At 34.7% G+C, this 17068-nt stretch overlaps 1 protein-coding gene across 1 annotated transcript in view; it reads right to left on the bottom strand.

Annotated features, from left to right (window-relative positions):
• LOC132707105 (glutamate receptor ionotropic, kainate 2) overlaps positions 1-17068 on the bottom strand; it is a 665601-nt gene that overhangs the window by 262627 nt on the left and 385906 nt on the right. The window contains exon 2 of the mRNA XM_060678792.1: positions 16003-16164. Coding sequence (XP_060534775.1) covers positions 16003-16164 — 162 coding nt within the window. The remainder of the gene's footprint in view (positions 1-16002; positions 16165-17068) is intronic.

Below are 17068 nucleotides of genomic sequence, written 5' to 3'. Positions count from 1 at the left end.
GGCAAGTACGTTTTGATCCAAATTTTTTTAATTTTTTAAATTCGTAGTTGTCGACTTAGCAGGCTTCGATTTTAGGATCCAATTTTTGCGATACTGCTTTTCTATGTGCCTTTCGTCCAATTACATATTTCTTTAAATTTTACCAACAATAAAAGTTTAATTAAGTACTTCGTTATTTCTTCACTAGTGGCAAAAGTGTAATTTAAAAAAGTATGTTTATACGCCTCAAATTAATCACCTTCTTCAAGTTGGCTTTTCTTTAAATGTTTTATTTTAGACTTCAATTCGGTATAGTCCATCACACAATAAATGGTCGTGACTTGCCTGGCCTATTATAAACGAAAGTTTGTAATGAACCGACCAATCAACCAGTTTATAAGCGTTTATAAGTAAGTACTGTATCAGCGTTTATAAGTACAGGAAGGTATTTTCATTTTTGTAGGTCGACTTGGAAATTTTTAAATCATTTTCGCTTGGCCATTAGTGGTGTTACAATCATGCTTTGTTGTTTAGACCGTGGTTTTTGTGTTTGGAGGTGTTATTTGAATATCTGCTACAAGAGAATTGCTATACAAGTATATAAAGGTAATACTTATATTTTTATATTTATTATCGGACAATTGCACATAGTGTTTATACGTATTACAGACATTCCAAAAACCTTACCATACTAAATAAAAAATTCTCAAATCATTTCTATATTTTTGTAGGTCTTCTAAAAACGTCAGGCTTGGAAACTGCCATTGGGAGCTAGCATTCCAAGATCAACCTTGAACTAGAAAGCAATGAAAACGGCTTTACACTACAAAAAAGACGTCGATTTCATTGATAGCCAAGCGGCAAAAACGTGGTCCAACTATTTATATTTTTTGTAGGTCTTCTAAAAACGTTAGGCTTGGAAACTGCCATTGGGAGGACAGTAGAGGTAGCTAGCATTCCAAGATCAATCGCGAATCATTCACTGAAAAGCAATGAACGATGTGACTAAGGCATAATGAAAGTGTTTAGGAATATCGATGTAGAATTAATGCGCAGGGATGTGTATGCGATATATGGAAGAAATTAGATTCCGTTATTTAAATCATTGGACCAGAAATTAAAAGAAAATGATCGAAATGGCGAATCGTTCCATAAAATAGTATTTATATTTAAAAATATTGAGAAGCGTAGTTGCATGAAGCTTTCCTGAAATGTCCACTGTTATGAAAAGTTGTTATGAGTATGGTTTTGTCTTAGCATAACGGATTCTTGTTACATTTAACGAAAATGTTCCATGATGGTTTAAAGCTAAATACAGTTTTTTTTTAACCAAAACAATTTTTGGTGAAAACAGCTTTACGCTACAACAAAGGCGTGGGTTCCAATGACACTCAAGCGGCAAAAACGTGGTCCTCAAACAAACTCGACACGGAATTATTACTTAACCCACGGGGCGGCACATTAACGCCGTTAATTTGACAAACGCCGGACACCTAATGGGCTGGAATAGCAACATCAATTTGTTGGTGAACACTCACGTGATATGCATCCACGACCGCTCGCTAATTTATGGACATTGCATGATAACTATCTGTTAAACAGTTTGACGTACCCCGATGTGAGTCGATTAATTTTTGATACAGATTTACATTGGTGATTTTCCAATAACTGGTTATTAGATTTTATGCATACCCTTGCATTTCGAATTTGTTAATGTTGGTTAAATTTCCAGGTAGCGTCAACTGTCAAATTATTCTGGCATTAGCATCATTTTGCTGCAACTAATTTATTGCTCCACACTCTCAAATCCATTAATATGATTTCTTTCAGATTTTCAAGTCGTCGTCATAAGTTGAAGTCCGCTATACAGCATGATAAAATAATGGTAGCAAGTAATGTAACAAAAATTCGAAATCCTAATATTTTCCGAGTTATAACTTGTAAAATAAGCAAGTATTTTACGTCATCGTCATAAAATAAAAGTGTTTCAGAATTCTGAATTCAGAATACATTTCCCCATTAACCGATCCGTTAAAGAAATGATGTCCTATAATCCCCGCCCATACATTTAAATAAAACCGGGGCTTATGTTTTCCTGGAAATTTTGCATGTGGGTTTTCAATATTCCACTGACGGATATTCAGAATAGTTACAATGCGATCACGACTGAATGCAGCCTCGTCAGTGAACAAAATGGCATTTAAAATTTGATAATTGAACTGAGGAAGCTTTTACTTGATGAAAATCCATTTATCAAAATAAATAAAAACTAAAAGTTCAGATTTTCACGAAATTATATATTTTGACATAATACCGTGTCTTTATCAACATTTGATAAAGACACGGTGTCGTCGAAACAATTGCCATGTCAAAATATGTAATTTCGTGAAAATCTGAACTTTTAGATCTTATTTATTTTGTCAAAATTTGAACGTGAAAGGGCCGAAGATCATTTTCATGCGATACTTTCCAAACTGTAGAGCAAGCAATTCTATCCTGAGCAAGTTTTCTCGTACTCATTGACGGCTCAGCCTCCACATTTTGAAGTATTCTTTCTTGTTTTGCAGCGGTTCCTTTTTACCTTGGTCTTCCTTTATTCATGTTATTAGGTTTAAATGGTCCTCTTTCAGCAAGTCTTTTGTGTATGTTGATGAATGTTTTACCAGATGGAACGCTTCTATTGGAATAAGCCTCTATAGGGTTGCCCATCTGAATGCTGATAACAGGACTCCGCGTTCTATAATTGTTACTATGAAATCCAAAAATGATAAAGATGCTGTCATTGCTGCTATCCGTAAAAAGAAAGGTCTTAAATTAAATGAAACAGGATTATCCCGAAATGATTCGGCTATATACATCAATGAGCAGCTGACATTTGAAAATAAAGGGTTATTCAAGAAAACCCGCGATTTTTGCAGAAAAAATCCAGGAGCCAAGTGCTGGACTTTTGACTGCAAAATATACTTGAACCATAAGGATAAAGTGATACAAATATTATCTGAAAACATGCTGAAATGACCTTGTGTGTGAAATTTTAACGTAAATTTAATATAGCGTTTTTTCTAGTTTTTTTTATCAATGGCGTTTAAAATCAAATATCAGAATGTGGGTGGGATGAGAACAAAATTGCAAGAGTTTTATTTATCTACATTAAGTGATCAAGCGGATGTTTTCTGTGTTACTGAGTCTTGGCTCAATAATAATATTTTTGACTCTGAGTTCATTGATACAAATTATTACGAAGTTTTTAGGTTGGATCGAGATCTACTTAGATCAAACAAAAAAGATGGTGGGGGTGTTTTTATTGCAGTCGCGAAAAAGTTCGAATCAGAAGCACATTTTGATTGGAGCTGTGATGGGATTTTTGAGGATCTGTGGGTGGAAATTAAGCTGCAAGCTTCTGTGTCTGTTCTGCTGTGTTGTGTATATGCTCCTCCTGAATCTAGTGTTGAACATCTCAATGCGCACCTAAATAAAATTTCTAGTATCGTGCAGATGTGTCCTGCAAAAAAATGTGTTATTTTGGGCGATTACAATGCTTCGAAAGTAAAGTGGATATTCGATAGTGGCGATAGTTGTTACGTACCCTCAGAGATATCTGGATTATATAGTGAGTCACTCATTGATTCTTTCAATTTAATTAATGCTGATCAATTCAATGGCGTCCCTAATGATAATGCAGGATTTTTGGACTTGGTCTTTAGTAATTTTAAAAATGTTAGCGTGACGAGGTCTGTGGACCCTTTTGTAGTGGAAAGAGTTACTCAACATAAATGTATTGATATTTTGATTGATACAAACATACAGGAATCACTTAAAGGAAAGTCTAGTTTTGAGAAATTGAAATACAGGTATGCAAACTATGGCGTAATAAACGTTGAGCTGTCACGTATTCCGTGGTTGGATCTTTTTAAAGACTTGAAAGTTGAGGACTGTGTACATATTTTCTATGAAAGGGTTTACGGGGTGGTCACGGATAGTGTTCCGAAGAAAAAAGTAAATAATAAATTTCCTACTTGGTACATTCCAAGTACGAGAGCGCTTATTAAAGAAAAATATAAACTACACCAAAGATGGAAAAAGTACAACAATCCTGTTGATTACGTCATATTCTCTAATTTGAGAAGGAAGGTCAGAGCTGCAATAAGCACAGACTACAAAAACTATGTTAAAAACACTGAGAGTAATCTGAAAGATAATGTGAAATCATTCTGGAGCTTTGTAAATAATAAAAAAAAATCAAAAAACATACCAAAATCAGTAACGTATCAAAATCGTAGTTTTTATACTAATGCGGATATCTGTGCAGCATTCTCTGATTTTTTTTCGAGTGTCTATGAACCTGATACAACTCCTTCGAGAATCCCGTTGTTAGAACCGCCATGTGACACTGTTGTTTTAAATTTCATATCCGAGGACCAAATCAGGATCCAGCTAAGTCAGCTTGATATAAATAAACGCCCTGGACCTGATAACCTACCCCCGATATTATTCAAATCATGTGCTGAATCTTTAGTGCAGCCACTTTTTATTATTTACAATAAAAGTTTATCTGAAGGGCAGTTTCCAACTATTTGGAAGAGTGCCAAAATAATACCTGTGCACAAGAGTGGCAGCAAAGTTGATGTCACAAACTACCGACCTATATCTATTCTTTCCGTTCGAGGGAAAATGCTGGAAGTTATAATTACCAATGAGTTATTTTTCAAATTAAAACATGCTCTTGGAGATACACAACATGGTTTTTTTAGGGGTAGGTCGGTTGCTACCAATCTCTCACTATATGTCCAGGATGTTTCTGAGGCGTTAGATAATAGGGTGCAGATAGATGCCGTGTACACCGACTTCTCAAAAGCTTTTGCTAAGGTTCACCACCCAACAATGTTGATCAAATTAAAAAAATTCGGTGTACACGGTCGTCTTTATAAAATTCTTCAATCCTACATCAGTCCTCGGACTCAGTTTGTAGAATTGAATTCTGCAAAGTCCCAAACGACCCGCATCACATCTGGAATTCCTCATGGGTCCCATTTGGGACCATTGTTATTTTCACTGTTTATCGCAGATGTCAGTAAATGTTTTCTTTTTGCTAAATCAGCATCATACGCAGATGATCAGAAATCATACGCGCCCGTGAAAAGCCTTAACGACTGTCATAAGTTCCAAGAAGATTTTGATCGTTTTTATGAATACTGTGTGAATAATCGTCTATTTTTAAATATTGATAAATGTTACTGTCTTAAGTTCAGCAGGCGGATAAATGATATAAACTTTGACTACACATTCAATGGTGTAAAAATAAAAAAAGTAGAGCAGATTAGGGATCTTGGAATAACTATAGATGTAAAATTAAGTTTTGATATCCACATTGAGAATATAGTAAATAAAGCTTATAAAAATTTAGGTTTTATATTAAGAGTTAGCAAGGAATTTCAGGATCACAAATCGCTTATTATTCTATACAATTCCTACGTTCGATCTCACCTTGACTATGGCAGTGTGATATGGAGTCCTCAGTATCATAAATATATAGACAGAATCGAGAGAATACAAAAAAAATTGTTTTCTATTTAAATTTTAGATTTAACCGTAACTTACTAACTCATTCGTATGAAGCTGGTCTTAATTTCTACCATATACTGAAGTTATCTGTTAGAAGAATTATCTCCAGTGCTATATTTTTGCATAATATTATTAATAGTAGGATTGACTGTCCTTTGCTGTTGGAAAAACTATCCTTCAATGCCAGAGTCGTTATAACAAGAACTCCTTCATTATTTTACGTGCCTAGATTTATTACAAACTTAGGTAACAATTCCCCAATATCTCTTTTACATAGACATTACAATAATTATTTTTCGCACATTGACATCTTTGCGTTATCACTTAATTCGTTTCGAAATCAAGCAATTAGGGTTTTTCTATAAATTTATTTTAATTTTTGATTTGTTTTCCTTTTTTTTTCACATTTGTTTTTTGTAATTCACGCACTTAATATACAGTGTTAGTTTTGGTTTAGTTTGGTAAGTTTGATTGTTATTATTATTATTATTATTATTTTTTTTTTATCTTCTGCTTATCGTAGATATAGGTAGGTACCTACTTATAAGTTTTACTTTGTTAATTAAATAATGGTATAATTGTTAGTGTGTCCTTGTAAATTGTGAAGTTAGTTCTTCATGTTAGGAGGGCACCTTTGTAATAAATAAATAAATAAATAAAAATATAAACCCGTCGTGCATGATATGCATTTCCATTTGCTCTTCCGTAGCAAAAATCACAGTAGCAGTTGGATAATAACCGCTATTAATGGAAACTAATTTTTAACGGACTGTAACAATGACTTTTTCAAATTTCATTAAGTCTTGTAGAGAATAAAAAAATCGATTTTTGGCGAAACGATAACACTTATCAAGAGTAACAATTTATTAAATAAAAAAATGTTCTAGGTAAAATGCCCTCTAGTGACAGATTTCTGACCCACTTTTAATTTGTAGCGACGATTTTTAATAAATCATGGCTTTCGTTTCAAATGTTATGAAAAAATGGTAAACACAAAAGTTGTAAAGATTGTTAGGAGGCAGAATTTAAAATTATTTTAATGTGTACACGGTGGCTTAAAAAAGCGTGACGAAATAAAACACAAACACAATTTTTTTTAAACACTTTAAAAAAGTAAATTACTTCATCAAATTTATTTTGGGATCAATAAATGAAAAAATTCTCCTGAACCTGAACTAATTGATGTGATTTACATACTATGTGAGGAAAAAAATGTCTTATTGGTAGTAAGACCTTAGAAGGCGAAGTGCTCTAATAGACGTATACCAACTGGAAAATCTCTTCAGTGTTCAATCTAACGCTTTAATGCTAGAGATACTATTGAATATGAAAAACGGAAAGTGGTAAACTGTAAAATAATTGGAAATTTTACTTGAAGTTCAAAATAATCCCCAGGTCAATAGCCTTCAAGTAGATAGCTTGTGTGATACATATCAATCTACCGTTAATCAGATCACTAGAAAACAAATACTTCCACATAAAACTACACCAAGAACTTCTATGATTTTGAACAAATAGTAAACTTCCGCACCGTTATAAATGAAGCAATAGAGGCCGATCCAAAGTTTTTTCCAAAAAAAATATTTTCCGATGAAGCTACTTTTCGCCGTAATAGTGAGTATCGGCATCGTCATCATACAATAGTATTAAACAATTTCATCCATAATAATAATTAATTAATATTTTTTAATAATATTATTTATTGATTATCAGAAATTACATTTCTACAACAGGAAATCTGCATCAGACATTCCGTAAGTCTGAAGAAATCAAAATAGTAACCTAATAGGGATCTATCAGCACGTGATTTCCAATACACTTATTTTTACTAATTTCTTAAAAAGGCGCTGGTCTTTAATATATTTATAATAAGATAAGCAAGCAAGGTAAGGACTAACTCTTGGCAGTCTCTTACGGATCTTTATCTACATATTTGGAGCTCGGAGATGCCAACCCCATTAACATCACTGATCTTGGAACTGTCTGTGAACCAAAGTTATGCTTTCCTCATTAGGTCAGTTGAAAGCTAGTTTAATTTTGAACTCCAGATTCGACATGGTTGCATTAGGCGTTTGTGTGATGTTGGCTCTAGCATGGTATGGCATAATACTTTCATTCACCCACTAACTTGCACTCTGCACCATTTTGTTTTCTAAACTGCGATTTCCACACACTTCGCAGAATACTTAACGAGATCTAGGCATACTTTATAAGTAAGTACTACCGTAAAGAAAAAATATTCAAACTAATTGACGATCTGTGAGCGGTCATGTTGGATGTTGTATGCTACAAAGTCATTGGTTGAAAGCCAATCTTCTCAATTTTGTTTCATAGCTGCCTCATAATTTTCTGTATTGTCGGCTTAGGCAGGGTCTCTATATCTCTAGTGGTTATATGGATTTAATACCGCTTCCATATACACGCGCTTTATGCCCATCTTCCCCCTTACTCCACACAATTAAGTCTGGATCTGGGCATGCTTTGACAAAATGTTGATTGTTTAATTATTAATTGACAGATCAAATTAGTTGAACACGAGTTTCCTCAAAATTTCATTAACTTCCGAGTGACTGGGACCACTACCGCCGGGTGGAAGTTTTTGGTTATGGTATTGCATTATTGAATATTCGTTCAATGTCAAAGAAAACAGTTAATGCAATGTCTCTATTGTGCTCAATTGAATGCAACTTGAACAATACCAACTTAGTACCTTTTTGACTCCACCCCCCATTGTATGTTGTTTGTTCTTCTGCTCTTGCATTTAAAGGTTGTTTAATTTGTCCCATACACGACATACGTATACAATTACAAATTATTTTGTCAATAACAAATTGCTGACGTTTCGCCAATCATCCTGTTGGCTTCTTCAGAGCTTGACTGAAACTGATTTCAGTTTCAGTTTTTTCTGAAGAAGCCAACAGGATGATTGGTGAAACGTCAGCAATTTCGAGTAAGCAAAAACCGACGCAGGAGGATTCCAGAAGTTTTGTAAAAAGCATTACAGTAGCCTGTGGAAGTTTCTTTGAAAAATTTATTCTGCATATTGTAATTACTCCGTTGCAAAGTGTATAGTTATTCATAAATGGACTAATTCTATATGATTAGACTCGACACTAGACATCATTCAATGTGTCTAGATGTCCCATATGCAGAAGTACTGAGAAAGCCACTTACTGGCACATCTAATAAGCTCGACAATCTATCAGTATTTCTACTGGGTCATTGTCTACCACCAGTAAATTAATGAAGATTGTGATATCATCATTGAAAATAACTCTTACCTAAGCCAAATATGAATATTCCATCTTCAGTCATAGCTGTTGTTATAGGAACTTGAAAGTAATTTCTGGGCAATTTCGCAACCTGCTAGGACGCTATGGTAACAACTTTTTGCTAGCTTATTAGATAACATGCTAAATTTTCAAAAATATTGTGCAATATAGGCTATTAAATTTGTCCGCTTAATCAGTTCTCTAGATTTAATAATCAAAATTAGTAAGTCACTCTGTATGACCCGCGAGGAAGCAGTTTCATAAATCCAATAAAATGCCAGACGGAGACAGAAACAGGCGGAATCGTGTAGAGTTAAGCAAACCGTGAAACAAATTTGAATTAATTCCATGTTGGAGTGGTTGTAATTTCAGTCCGCTCCGAGTGGTTTTTCATTTGTTTTCGACAAATATTTGCTCTAGTTGGCATTACATAATTTGTTTTAGGTGGGCATTATTTTGTCAATTCCATAGCAAAAACGAAAATCATCGGCCGACGTACCATTCGATATGTATATGTGTATCATTTATGTTTTTTTTTTAACCAATTTATCCGGATAATTCATCGCTTGCATATCAATCGATTAAAAAATAATCTTTTTTTTACATATTTTAATACATTTTTTTTATAATACTATTTTCTTACCAAGTATTTATCTAGGGTACCCTCGATTCAAAGTTACAGATAAACAAACGTAACGTATACTGGGTGGGCTAAACTGCTTGGTTTCTTATGGGAACATACCTCATTTAAAGTAAAGACTGGTTCAAAATTCTACTTTTTTCTTTTTGAAGAAGATTCGGTGACATTGAAAAAGACTCGTAGAAAGTTCCCTTAGCTTTTTAGAACATTCAAAGCAATAGGACATGAGAGGAGGCATCAAAAATATTCGTAAAGTGGATATATCGAATAAGTAGAGTTTGCTAAAACAACAAACAACACAGGTCATCGCCAGTTTTTTTGGAACGACACGTTTACGCTCACTAATAATATAACATCGTGTTCTATCTTCAGCAATTGCAACATCCATTTTTCCTGCAAAACAATGACAGATCACATACCGCTGCAGTTGCTAGAAACTCCGGAAAGCTAATAGGAGGTATTTATAAAAAAGAAAACCCGCTCGTGTATGATGAAAACAAAACCAAGAGAAGGATTGGGGGAAAGGTGTTATAGAACTTGCTTTTTAACAATTTCGCTAATGGTGGTTTCAATTTTTAAATATCTATACACAGTAAAAATTGCTGAGATGCAGTTACAAGAACACAAGGTCAAGCCTGTTGTACCACAATTAGTTAATAATAATAATAATAAACTTTCTATATTGAAAATTAAAATATAACAACATAAGTAATAATACAAGAGACATTCGCAATTTGCTCTCTTCCATGTGAACCACTGCCTCTTCAACCAGAACAACTGCAGCAACACCATAATTGTCAACAAAATTCACACCCGTATATAATAGGTGTTTTTTTTTCGCTGAATAGAACTTTAAGTTGGCATTACTGTTCAAGATGGCGACCGATTTAACAGCTGTCAAGTGATTTATTCTCAGTTTGCTTTGGCATTACATCATGAATAGAGTCACGCCTGAACAACGCTTGCAAATGGGCCCAAAACGAGATTGCCTTTGTTCCCGATTTTCATAAGCGAATTTTGTTTAGCGATGAAACGCACTTCTGGTTGAATGGCTACGTCAACAAACAAAACTGCCGCATTTGGAGCGAAGCTAATCCTCAAGTGTATGTCGAAACACCGTTACATCCAGAAAAACTGACTGTTTGGTGCACTTTATGGACTGGTGGAATCATTGGTCTGTACTTCTTCAAAAACGATGATGGCCAGAACGTTACAGTCAATGGTGATCGCTATAGAGCTATGATGATTAACTCTTTCCTTCCTGAATTGAATAACCATGATGTCCAGGAGATGTGGTTTCAACAAGACGGCGCAACATGTCACACAGCTCGTGCCACAATCGATTTATTGAAAGACACGTTTGGTGACCGCCTAATTTCATGTTTTGGACCTGTGAATTGGCCTCCAAGATCTTGTAATTTAACACCGCTAGACTACTTTCTGTGGGGCTATGTAAAGTCATTGGCCTATGCAGATAAGCCACAAACACTTGACCATTTGGAAGAGAACATTCGCCGTGTTATTGCCGATATACGGCCACAAATGTTGGAAGAAGTCATCGAAAATTGGACGTCCAGATTGGACTACATCCGCACCAGCCGTGGCTGTTATATGCCAGAAATCATATTTAAAATGTAATGCCACAAGATTATCTTTCGGATAAATAAAATTCACGTCAATCGAATAATCCATCGAGAGACGTTAGAGTATAAAGTATTTTATTAAATAATTTAACTGTGTTGTAGATAAAAGATCTCTCGAAAGTTACCGAAGTGTGTCTAGGAATCTTAAACAATCCTATCACACAAGTACGACGCAGATGCCTCCGAAATTATTTTTAAATCTAAATTTTATTAGCGGGATTTAAAGCTTCACTGGCAACAAAAGATAAATATAACTGAGTATCATCGGAGCATTGATTGAGAAAAATAGAGAAGTCAACTCGATAAACTGAGAACAGAATAGGTCCCAGAATACTCCCCTGGGGAACATCCCTCTCCAAAGCAATGGCATCTGAATGAGTATTTCCTGTAACTACTCTTCGGTATCTCTGACCAAGAAAATTTTTAAAAAATGATAGAGTACAGTACCTTTTATCCCGAAGAATTCCAGGCTAGCTAGGAGAAGGAAGTGATCCAAGGTGTCGAATGCTATAGTCCAAGAGTATGAGACAAGAGTTTAATTTATAATCCGCTGCTCTCAATAAATAATCAGTAACATGAAGCAAGGCAGAAGTAGTGCTAAGAAGAGGTCGAAAAGCCGATTGAGTGTCTTGGGTTTTGTTATCGCATAGGAACTGAACTTGTTTAACTGTAATAACGGAGGTGAGCACATGCAGTTTTAATTAATATAAGAGTACCAAATTCATTTGGGTGCCTTTTTGAAATAGAATAACTTCTAATTTGGGAATATTTTTTGTCTACGCTGCTTGGATGGAAGAGAAAGAAAAGCTGATGAGATTGCTGCGTCAAGCCTTGTGATCTACCTCCTCTTTTTTTGCGGGAAGAAAGCAGAAGGTGATCTTGAACGGGGTCGAGTCTGCTTGCCTAGATATAAGAAGTGGAAAACCAGAGGGCTTGATTTTAGCTCCTGTTTCGAGTATCATTTTCGCAACAAAATTATTAAATTTCGTCGAGTACTGTAAAATACAGTCATATATTGAAGACAAGCAGCTGCACCGTGTTTTTGATCCCTCTCGCTTACATCTTGAATGGCACAATATCAACAGTGACCTTGAAGGAATTGACAGAATTTCCAAAAATCATGGTAATGTTTTTCGGCTGTCCGGTGGATGTTAAGCGTTTTACTTCTGAAGAATTCATAATAATAGGCAATACTATTATGCCATTAGAAAACGAATCAAAAAAATTGGGGTTACTTTTATACACAAAACTTCGCTTTGAAAAACATATCTCAGCTGTACACAAAGGGCTATTGGTTGTCTAAAAGGTTTTTACAGCTCAAGGAATTTTCGATGACAGCTAACTCTTCTCAACGTACTAAGAAAATTAAAAAATGCTGCCTGAAGTTTATTTACGGCATCCGTCGTGGAAAGCGCGTCCGCCACAAGCTGAAGGATGAAGGTTGAACCAATATAAAGATGTGGCTTTTTGAAAGAAACTTCCACAGGCTACTGTAATGCTTTTTACAAAACTTCTGGATTCCTCCTGCGTCGGTTTTTGCTTAGTCTAAATTGCTGACGTTTCGTCATTTATCCTGATGGCTTCTTCGGAGCGTAACTGAAGGAGCTTCAGTGCCTTCGATGCCGTAGAATTTGCAAAGATAAAATTAGATAGACTAGGGATAACAGTGGCATAGTATAATTAGTTATAATATATGTCGGCTCCCTTAGCTTTAAGCTCTATCATATTTTGTTTGTTTATTTTTGACTTGAATTATTCTGTCATTCGTACCATTGTGGACCTTCGTATTTTCCGAAGTGAATGGAACTCGATTTCGGTTATTTTTTACGATTTCCGACATCAGAAGTGGGATCAGGACATTTCGGTAACATTCGGACAGTGAAAGTGACTATAATGACCGCGATTAGTGCAGAGCTAAATAGATGCGATGTGGATTTATGGGTTCTAGAAAGAAGAAGAAAAAGACAATTGGGATGCAGTTCTAATCATTCTCTGCAAATTCAGTAGATTTATTGAAGTCATGACTAATATTTTGTCACTTTTTTACTATGTTGACTATGGTGACCAGGCTCTATTTCCTTCCGGTTGTCAAATTGGACTGAAGCGCTAATCTTTGTCGTCACCCTGGTCCTTTGAAGCTTCAATGTGGTGAGATCTTTCTTTTTTAAATTGTAAATATGATGGGCAATGCCTGAACACTGAACTTCGCGCAAATTTTATTTTTTATGGATGACCGACTTTATGATAAGCGATAATATATTAGAACAAATAATTAATCAAATTGCGTATTGGTTTAAATGATCAATGCTTTAATTGGGAATAAAATGTCCTAGTTTGGAAAAAAAAAATGTCCATTTTAGTCACACGAATAAACAATTTTCGTACTTATTAATGTAAACTCGGTTAGCTAGGAAATTTGCTTAAAAGTGTGGCAGCACATAAATACTAAAACTGAACTGAAAGTTGTGAAGAAAATTCGGAAAAAGCTACTATAAACTCCTTTTCAGTCGGCGATTTCGTATATTTTAAAACAAGTGAATGAATAATTTTCAAATCTGATCGTACATCTCGAGGTCCATTTAAAATTACCACAGTTTTAAAAAAATGGTTGTTGTCAAATTATTATACACTGCTGTAAGTGCAAAAGTAAGTTTTTCGAATTTGCTTATGACCAGCTTATTCGTGTGCCTGATGAGCAAGGTAGAGTCGAATTAGAACCTGAAAATGAGTAATCGAATGGGCCTGTGTCGGCGAATTCTTAAAAGAAAAAGTTAATATTTCGATAGACGAAATTCACTCCATCTTGCAAAACTAAGTCAAAATAATTTAGGCTTATTTATTTTTATATTAGTTATTGCATTGCAGCAATTTGATTTGTTTGACGGAGCAAAAATTGGTGGCATAGATTTGTGTTATTTTACTTATCAGGGTCTATGTGGTGGAGGCATGTGTTTGCCTAGTTTTGTTTACCCAGTAAGTTACTGGAGATGTGTTATTGCCTGGTTGTTTTACACGAAGGTAAACGGTAAGACCAGATGTGACGTGTGTCGTCGGTGTGATTGTTGCGATAAGCATTGCTTGATTGGAGAGGGATGTGTCGCCGAAGGTAGTTATCCCGATAAGCATTGAGTTATTACACGGGCGTGTGTCGCCAAAGCTAGTTTGGTTTATCCAGTAAGAGAAATCTTATTGAAGGTGAGTTGTTATCTGGTTAGGTTTACATGAAGGTGACTAGATGAGGCGTGTGTCGCCGGAGTGCATTGCTTTATTGGAAAGGTGTGTGTCGCCGAAGGTGAAGATCCCGATCAGCATTGCGTTTGTGGAGGGGCATGTGGTGGCCAAGGTGATTTTTTCGATAAGCATTGCTTGCTTACAGAGGCGTGTGTCGCCGAAGGTGATTATCCCGACAAGCATTGCGTTATTAAAGTGACGTGTATCACCAAAGGTTGATACATATTCTAGTAAGCATTATTTCATTGGATGATGGTGGTGAAACCGAATTGCAATGTTCTTGATAGGTGACGCTTTACCAAATGATATTACATTGCAAGTTGCAAGTAAGTTGATTTTGATACTTTTATGGGGTGAATTTAGAGAAGCTGACAGAGTTTTTGTAATCCAGAAGCGAATAGTAAGATTGATTTATAATATTCTCTATAGAGGCATTTTTAAGACACAAAGAATTTTAACTGTGGCTTAAGTTTCTATTTTACATTTGTTTACTTCCATTTTTCAAAATTAAATTAAACTAGAATTACTAGCCAACCGTCACTTATACAACATTCGAAGCAGGAACAACATACTATTAAATAAATATCACCATTAATTTTCCAAGAAATTTGATTTTTATTTCGGTAGTTGCTTATTTAACCTACTACCAAATAAATTAAAATTGTATGAATCAAGTAAGATATGAAGCAACTACTTTCTGCACACTCAACGAGTTGGAATATTGTTAAGTGGAAAGTCACTCTTTCTTGTTTGATTTTAATCTGTTTCTCTTCTTTGTTTTATTAATAATTCTGGTATGTTCTTGTTTATTCATGTTGTTTTATATACCGATCTCATTTTCATTTCAATTAGACGACTTTCTTATCGGTTATTTTCATAGCTACTACATTTTTTTGTAATATACCGTTTTATTGTCCTAGACTTTGACGATGCAGCTACTTGCTGTTATCCGTATATTAAAAAAATATTATTGTACGTCCAAATGACATTTTTTATACTATATTCTCAAACGACATTTTTTATGCTATCTTCTTTTAGTTCACTCAAGACAATAAATGTATTGAGTATAAAACATGCTTTTGGACAATTGTCAACTATTATACTCAACTTGCTCAGTTTTTCTACATCTTGAAGGTTAGCACAATTCGACTTTAATGAACACCATAGTTTTAAATTATTTTGGTCAACTTGTGGATGTGATAATTTTTTTTTATACGGTGGTTTGATGGGATGAGTTTGCTTGGTAAGACCTAGTCTTAACCTAACCTACTAACTTAACTTTCTCCTGTTTTCGCAAGGATTTCTTTGCAAAGAAAAGCGGATAATACAATATAGTATATAGCAGTGGGTTGGCACATCTTATGGATGTACGCTGTCTAAATCAGGAGGTCTAAGTAGGTGGTTGACTAGTGTGTCCTACTTGTTTAAAATCCAATGATATGTTAATTTCTTGTTTGCTTTTGCATCATTGGCAGTCTTCCAGTTCGCCGACTATTGGTTTAGGTAATCTATTTCCAAAATATATTGACACCCTCTATGTGTTGCAATTTTTATGTCACATAGCATAAGATGCGCAAAACAAAAGCATTTTCAACATAATTACGTCTTTAAAACATACGAATGGCCTTTAAATACGGTTCTTCATTTCCTTTTCCCGTGAAAAGTAGTAACTTACCTTTTTTCGACGTCCTAAAGCTGTCGTCCCTCGGTACGTACTGAATGTCATAAACCAGCGTCGTGTTCGGTAAAAGTTCCCGCTCCTTGTTGATTTTATAGACCGCATATTTGAACGCCAGCTCCGAACTGCTATTTTTCTGATCCTCTGTAAAAATAGCGCCTGCAAATAAAAAGACGTATATTAATGAAAACCCGGTGGTATGCTCGCTATTTAATACGCTATTAAATACTATTTAAGACGCAACGAAATAGTCCCAGAGGAAAAACAAAATCGTCTCATATCAGAAAAACGCCCAATCCAAGGTTTTGGATAATATCAAAATTCTTCTTGAAAACAGATCTACAATAATATAAAAACGGATGAAATTATTTGTCATATTTTAATTAATCATTTGATATAAATCTATTTTTAACAAATAAGCGTAGGAAAATAGAAGTAAAAAAGTAGACCGCTATAATGCTATTTATTGCGAAAAACCCGCAATACAAAATCACTTAGTAGTAGGGCGTTTGATATGGTTAATCATGACCTTTTAGTCTCTATATTAAGATCAAGGCCTGCTGAAATTATTTGTGTCTGATCGAACTCAGCAAGCGGTTAATTAGCCTTCAAATATCATCGACATTAAATCCCGAATACCCCAAGGTAGTATGATGCGACCCCTATTGTACAGTATTTATACCTTGTCAATTTGATCAGTCACTTAAATATCTGAAATATCATCTATATCACCTTTTGATGACAGTAACTAACAACGAATTATTAGTTGTATTAAATTCGATATAACTTTTACAATGGTTCCAATGATCACTTACAAAGTCCTCTGTTATGAAGTCGGTACGATTTGCGATGGCATAGTCATAAAACTAAGAAAGATGGGGTTTCAGAATTTCACCGTCTTTCAGATAATGGTCTAAAATGTGAGTTGTTAAAAATTGTCAAAAATTATAAAATAGAATTGCAGTAAAAATTGTCAAAAATTATAACATTAAATTAAATTTACGACAAAAGGGTCTAATTATGGTATCGCAACAAAAAAAAAACTTAGATCTTATTCTTATAA

This window comes from Cylas formicarius, unplaced genomic scaffold (genome assembly GCF_029955315.1).
Source record: "Cylas formicarius isolate icCylForm1 unplaced genomic scaffold, icCylForm1.1 PGA_scaffold_9__14_contigs__length_23061073, whole genome shotgun sequence".
In the NCBI taxonomy this organism is placed as follows: domain Eukaryota; kingdom Metazoa; phylum Arthropoda; class Insecta; order Coleoptera; family Brentidae; genus Cylas; species Cylas formicarius.
This window is presented reverse-complemented; position numbering and strand designations above follow the sequence as displayed.